This window comes from Poecilia formosa, unplaced genomic scaffold, assembly GCF_000485575.1.
Source record: "Poecilia formosa unplaced genomic scaffold, Poecilia_formosa-5.1.2 Scaffold60, whole genome shotgun sequence".
NCBI lineage: Eukaryota > Metazoa > Chordata > Actinopteri > Cyprinodontiformes > Poeciliidae > Poecilia > Poecilia formosa.
In genome coordinates, this window is record NW_006799999.1 from 1,443,836 (window position 1) to 1,451,433 (window position 7,598).

At 38.0% G+C, this 7,598-nt stretch overlaps 1 protein-coding gene across 1 annotated transcript in view; it reads right to left on the reverse strand.

The window, feature by feature from the left end:
- LOC103139367 (ephrin-B2a) overlaps positions 1 to 6,891 on the reverse strand; it is a 12,653-nt gene extending 5,762 nt beyond the window's left edge. Inside the window, exons 1-4 of the mRNA XM_016672382.1 lie at positions 6,401 to 6,891; positions 5,491 to 5,774; positions 4,416 to 4,508; positions 1,633 to 1,725 (exon numbers count right to left, since the gene is read on the reverse strand). Of these exons, the coding sequence (XP_016527868.1) occupies positions 1,633 to 1,725; positions 4,416 to 4,508; positions 5,491 to 5,774; positions 6,401 to 6,507 (577 nt within the window). The 5' untranslated portion in view covers positions 6,508 to 6,891. The remainder of the gene's footprint in view (positions 1 to 1,632; positions 1,726 to 4,415; positions 4,509 to 5,490; positions 5,775 to 6,400) is intronic.
- Positions 6,892 to 7,598: the final 707 nt, after the last annotated feature.

Below are 7,598 nucleotides of genomic sequence, written 5' to 3' on the forward strand. Positions count from 1 at the left end.
TTGTTTTTTTTATCAAAATAAACCAGTCAGTAATTATGGAGTTTCTGTTTATTATTGTTTATTTACAGTGCTGTAGGTACATTTCATATTTATTTTTATATGTCTTTGGTCTTCAAACAAACTATTATATCACACAAAGACAACCCAAACACAAAAAGTAGTTTTGATTTCATTCTTTGAGGAAAATAGTTAACTTAACCAACGTGGCCCTATGTGAAAAATAATCATCCTCAAATCTAATAAAGAGTTGTGCCACTGTCAGTAGTGTGATAGTTGACCACAACTATCATCAAGCATTTGCGGCAGTATTCAACGAGTCTTTACTGTCACTGTTTGTTGAACTCCCACAGCATTAGAAATTGCTTTAACCCCTCCCAGCCTGATTAATTGGTTCTCTCCTCTTTCTAGATTTCTAAAAATCAGCGCACATTTTGCTTTTGGGATCTTTTTGCCTGCATAATGATGCCTGACAGAGTCTGTTGAATGATTTCTTAATTTTACATTAATCAAGCTTGTGTGTGGCTGGTGAGACTGAACCAGCTTAACAAAAAAAAAAAAAAAGAAAAATGTCATCAGATTTACACATGAGCCAACGACTTTTTCAAACTGAGCCAAACAATTGGATTTCTGTTTTCTCTAGTCCAACAGCTTTCTCTTATAGAAGCTGCTTTTTGTGTTTACTCAACCTTTTGTATAACTGACGTTGACATTTTTTGAGAATTTAAAACACTTAAATGTGACAAAAAGCAAAATGCTTAAGGGAGCAAATGCCTTTTTACAGCACTCTAAAAAACATGTAGGTTGAAAGTTTTCAAAGTGTTGAGAACTTCATTTACCACTTCAAAACAATAAAACCTTTTTAAAAAATCCATAAATTGTGCTGTTATTTTGTCATTTGTTGAATGAACAAAGCATTATGACTACTAGGTAAGCTCCTACTGCAGCTACCTTTATATTGGTGTAAATTAGAAAGATCATTGTTAGTTGGTGTAAACCATACANCTTATCACAGCTCCATTAGCATCATAAAAAACAAGTGATTCTAAACTGCTCTTATCATCTAAGCAACTCAGACTTATGCTTTTAAAGAAAAACTGAACTGGGGATTACTGTTTATGCATTTGTTTAGACTCAGCTGGATTACTGTAATTATTTCTTTATCTGTTCTCACAAATCAGTTTTAGCTCAACTTCAGATTCATACAAGTGAGTGAGTCCACATCACTCCAGTTTTAGCTTTTTTGCCCTGCAGGGTTTGATCCTTCAAGTTAGTGGCACCTACCTCTATCTATTTAATGAAAAGACACTGGCAGTTCATAAAACGTAGCTGCTGTAACCCCAGTTAGATTTATTTCCTCAATGTTTTTGAATTTTAAAATCAATTTGAATAATTTGTATGTTGATTTTAATCATACTATTCTCCTATTTTCTGTGAATTACTTTTGTGCTTTTATCTGTGGAAAGTACATTGTAAATAATTCTTATCATTACTTACAAGATAAAATTGGTATCAGCCAGTATAAAGCAATTTTGTGCATCTCTAATTAATAAAACACACCTTCAAACTGATTTGTTAAACGTCCAAGATTTTGCTGTAAAACAAACAGCTTTACTATATTTTCCACATTCTTGCCTTTCGAGAAGACGTCCTTGGTTTTGGTCTTTGGTGGTGCAGGTGGGAACCTGGTTGGTGACTCCTGAAGCGTTAAAAGTGAATCAGAGGAGTCTGGAATAAAAAGCACATCACATGGAGCAGATTAGAAAGAGCACACACGTCTTCAGATGCACCGTGTAGGTGGGTTCATGTCATGTAATGAGTCAGTGAACATCACTGAAACCACAGTGATGTCGTTCCTGTGGTTAGTCATTTTTGTTTCACGTCAGTGTGTAAGTATAAAAAAAAAAAAAAAACTAAAAGAGGTAAATGCAGATTTGGGTAAAATAGAAGTGGAAAAAAAAGAGTTTCTAACCCAATCAAGCCACAGCAAAGTTCTGCTTTCAGTCACGTCTGGGACTTTAATTTTTCTTGCCTGGAAAAATTATAATTTTAAGCACCTACACAAGGATAGCAGATGGCAAAATGAAACCTGTTCTGATATGTCTTAAATGATATGATGTTTTTATTGAATCAACATAAAATAATGTGTTTCTAAGATAAAATAAATGTCATTGTGCCCATATGCAGCCGAAGGTCAGTTTGTTTACAGGTCCAAATGGATTTTTAAAGCTAAAATTACAAAGGTAGCTAATTATATAACAAGTAAGAAAAAAATAAAATAAAGAAAATACTTAGGGGAGCAAATGCCTTTTTACAGCACTCTAAAAAACATGTAGGTTGAAAGTTTTCAAAGTGTTGAGAACTTCATTTACCACTTCAAAACAATAAAACCTTTTTAAAAAATCCATAAATTGTGCTGCTATTTTGTTATTTGTTGAATGAACAAAGCATTATGACTACTAGATAAGCTCCTACTGCAGCTACCTTTATGTTGTTGTAAATTAGAAAGATGATTGTTAGTTGGTGTAAACCATACAATAACTATGAGGCTCATATTAGACTTCTAAAAGGTTATGACCACCATCTGTCACTAATATTTTAAGCATGAAATAGTGATGAGAACCTGGAAAATCCCTGTATCTGAGTGACACGTCATCATGGCAACGAATAACTTCTCTTTGACATTTGTACCAATGCCATTGAAAAGAATTTGCATGTTTTCACTATATTGAGAAATTGAAAGCTAATTTACATGTTGCTCAAAAGACCTGTAGCTGTTTCCTCCAAAATGACAGAGCTGATAATGCAAGATATTTCTTATTTGCGCAAAAACAGAAAACACAGTGTCAGTAAAATGTTCAGTCCATTTAAAAAATGCATAAGCTGTACTGGAGTGTTTTGAAGGGGCTCCCTTAGGACCTCAACGCTCTGACATTTACAAAAGGAGCACCAATTAAAAGCAGAAAAAAAAAACCCATCAAGTCATTGCGAACGACCTTGTCTTTTACAATTTGGCGAAAAATATTAGAAAGAAAGAATAATGTATCTCCGAGATGTGACTGTATTGTTTGTGCAATTTTACTAAAGGGTGGCTATTTGTCTGCAGCTGCAACCTGCAGCAAGAGGAAAAATGAGAGCCCAAAAGCCTCCATATATAAATCAATGCACGAGGCTCTGAGCATTTCCTTAAACATAAATCTATATCATAACCTTTGCATGAACAGCAAATAAACTGAAACAGAATGTTCTGATTTATTTCCATTATAGATTTGTGATTTCCGCCTCAGTGAATCAACATTTCGGTTCCAGTAACATAACCATGCACCCTGTTAGGTCTCGCTTCAGTGAATTATCATTAATTCACCACTGACTCTCATTTAAACTACCCGAGCACACATTTTGATATTCACTCGCGACGTAGCCACCAGGACACGTCTGCGTTTCGGTTTTACACGCGCCATATGCTCAAACAAATCCAGGACATCCATGATGGCGTCCAAACCACTCTACATGACTCCCAACATGGCTAGAGATTAAAAACAAGATTTCAACTAAATCTGAGCTGTTAAACTTCTTCTTTTTTTTTGCAATAAAAAAGGTTTGTTTACACAAGTAATGTTTATAAACACAGCATGAAATATTTTTGAGTTATCATCAGCACAAGAAGCACATGAAAAGCTGATTTTTCATCTTTAATGCTGATTAAATGAATAATTTATACAAATAACACTTCACATACCAGGGATTAAAAAAAAAACAGGACCGAAAAATATACAGAAAGCTTGCATCTGTTTAATATCTAAGTAAGTGGTTTTCATGCAGCACAAGCATTTACACTGAAATGTTTCTTTACATATAAGCTTATCTGATGAAAGGATGACAATATGAAATGAGGTGCTTTTCTGCGAACAATTCCTGACAGTGAATTTAAAGTAAGCAGAGACTTATTATGTGAGTCTACTTATTACATTTATTTTTATTCAGACCATGTGATAAGAGCATAAATTGACACAACTGAATGGTTATCTATTTTAGAATAAATATGAGGAGAAGAAATAGGGGAAAAAAGAGCTTTGACTGTAATTTCAAATGAGGGATAATACTGATAGCAGTAAGCTGCTCCTGGTTTAAACGAGATTTTTTTTTTTTAATTCAGTAATTCATGAGGACAATCTCTTTCTGAGAGAATGGCCCCATGATCAGATTATCGGAAATCAAACAGAGACGATATCATTGCATTACCAGTGTAACCTTTGAGAGCAAAACAACTGTTGCCATTTATTCGTTCGACTGCACAAGTCCGGATCTGTGCACGTGCGTGAATGCGTGTGTGTGTGTGTGTGTATGTGTGGGGGGGGGGGGGGTGTGTGTGTGTGCATCTTTGTCCGTGAACACTAAAATAAACACATGCTGCTTACTCTGGCCGACTCTCAGCACCAGTTTCATGGATTTGGTCCTGCACGCCCCTCCTTTGGTATTATCCAGCCCTCTCAGAGATCCTGTGGAGGTGGCTGGAGAGCAAAATCGAGAGACAAATGTTCAGTCAACTCAAATGAATAAGCAGAAGACACGACTTAACGGCAACTGATTGTCCCAGGGCAGTTTTGCATGATTTCCACACAAGTTAAGATGGTAGTTACATGTAAAGCCACGTTTTGCAACACCCTGACCCCAATAGTGATTAAATATGTCTCAAGATATTCCAAGACAGTATCTGGAATTGAAATTTTAATGCAGAACTGCAGCATTAGGCTGCATTACTTTGAGCTGTGTGCAGCTAATAAAGTGGAAACTGAGGGTAATATTCTCATTAAACCGACTAACCAATGACTTCTGCTCTATGCGCAGCCTTGGCATAAAAAATTAGATGAATAAAACATTAATTCAGCCTTTTTTAAGAAGCAACTCTCATTGCAGAAACCCAACTTCCATTGAAAAAAAAAACTCCTCTCTTAACACACACACACTTCAAGAACTCTGTTTCACCCCTGTCACTCACACACACATAGACTTGTTAGGAGCATTTAGGTCAGATAACATTTCACAGGCTACAAGCCACGTTGCAGTGAAAGCTCCCATCAAATCTGCCTGATGTTGTAAAAGCCTTGAGTGATTTGGGGCATGTAAGCCCCTGGAATCACACAGGCCTCCCAGAGCCAAGTCTGGCGTAGGAGCGTGGCGCGGTGGTGGGCGAGGCTACATGGTCGGGCTTGCTTTCTATCTCATGCATCACTTGCCACTGAGATCCTGCCTTAACCGACAGAGGTCCGATAACGAGGCCACGATGGTTTTCTTTTCTTTTCTCTTCTATTTATTTTTTTTGATTCTTATTCAAAGTGACAAAATGAGAGGGAGAGATGAGTATGATGTCCTCATCACACCCTGGAAGTGAAAAAAAGGAAAACAGAAAAAAAAAGAAAAAAAAAAAGGAATGCTCTCAGACTGATTGAAGTGGCATTCCACCTGTAGGAGCCTCACATCTCCTTGACTTACAGGTGATGTAATAGTCCCTCCCCTTGAGGAACTCCAGGCCCCAGAGGTTTGGGCTGAACTCCTGAAACTTGAACGTGAACTTGACGTCCTGGTCAGGCTTGTCACAGTTCAGCAAGGGCGTGTCAGTCTTGGCCACGCCGCAGCTCTCCATCTGACTTTTGGTGACCAGGTAGACTTTGTAGAACTCCTCTGTCCTCCCTGAGGAGGGGTTAGCCCGGGGGCACACGATGTCCATCTTGTCCCCTATCTGAGGGTAGAGCACCAAACCCTGACTGGGAGTGAATCTGGGGAAGGTAAGAAGCAAAGAGATCTGCTTTAACTCAAAATGAACTTTAAAAATGCAGGCTTTGATATAAAATTCTTTGCTCAGGCTAATGAATCTTACAGTAGCCGGGCTTTTAGCAGGACATTCAACAGCCAAAGATCCGGGGGTTTTTTGTTGTTGTTGTTGTTGTTTTTTTGTTGTTTTTTTCCAAGTTCTTGAACATCTCAAATGAACCAATAACTTAGAAGCCTGAGATTGATTTTGTTTAGATCAGAAGTTAAACTTTTTTTTTTCAGGTTTTAAAGTATGATTGAGTTGCAGCAAGTTCATTTCAGATAAATCATTTAGAAACTAGGAGTTTTCTCTGAACTTCTGATGAAGGTCTTCTATACTAAAAAGTTTCAGAATAAACTTGGAAGTAAACAGCATATCTGCAGAATCAAAGAACTAAATCTAACACGCTCGACCCAGAGAATCTTAGAAATGACTTTTAAAAATCTTTTTAGAAAAGTTTGTTTTATTATTATTATCAGATGCAACCCCGCAGCCAAACTTCACCCGTCCAAGTGCATACAAAAAAAAAAAATCTTGACTGTAATAATAATAATAATTGCACAGAGAGGCACGCGTTTCTCCTCTTCTTACTTTGAGTTGGAGCTGCTCCAGTGGATCGACTCCAGCGTGACGCCCCGGCAGGAGCAAACGATGGCGAGCAGGATCACGGCGCCGCAGCTCCGTGCGCGTCCCCCCATCACAGGAAAGGCACCGCGGGCAGACTATCATAAAAAGCAGCGAAAACTGTCCGGCATCTGTCGCCTCTGCATGTCTCCCGTGGATCCAGGTGAGCGCGGAGAACAACACATACCTGAGAACAACCCCGCCGAATTACGAGTCTCCTTCCCCTCACAGCTGAGCGGGATGCTAAACATTGCGCGTAACTGGCCACAAAGTCATTCATGTGACGAGATGTGCGTAAAGTGAGGCGGGAGACAGTGCAAAGTGTTGTAGTCTGACCGACCGGGCCGCCCTTACACACACACACACACGCACACACACACAGCCTCTCTCTCATGCGTGGGAGAGTAAAGGGGCGGGGGGCGTTGAACTGTTGGTCAATTTACTCACAAAGTCAACGGAAGATTGTGAAGTAGCGTTTCAAAAGTAACACAGGGTCGTTTCGTCAAGCTCTAAAACACTTGTACTTTATAATTAAAGATCAAGCCTAAAAATATTAACCAATATTTAGGTAATCTTCCTAACTTCCCCTCTGGTGATTGGATCAGCAGCCTGCAGGCACTGAAACACTAAATTTATCTTTTTTTTCTTCATTAAATGCATCAAATCTAAGATTCCTAAACTTTTTGGTCTATAAATGCATCAGCACCATTGACTACTTCGATGCACTTAAAAAAATCTAATGTATAGAAAGTAAGAGATGGAGATGGCTTCATAGACGTCTCCATCACACCTGATAAAGCTTCAGAAGAGCCAAACAGCCTAAAGACAGGTGAGCTAAGCTTATGGCACCATATTGAAAAGACTTGAGGCTGAAATTGCTGATAATTATGTAAATGTGACTTCTTGGTTTTGCTAATTTTAATACATTTGCAAGATACTCAAGAAAATTTCCACATTGTCATGATGGGAGTATTTGTGTATAAGATTTTGAGAAACGAGATTAATTTGGAATAAGATTGCAACATCACAAAATGTGGAGAATAAATAATTTCCGGATGCACTTCGTATTTATATAAATGGACTTTATCAAATATACATGTAATTGTAAAAATATGACCAGTCACTGTTTGCTGCAATTACATCTGCAAGTCGCTAGGGTTATGCA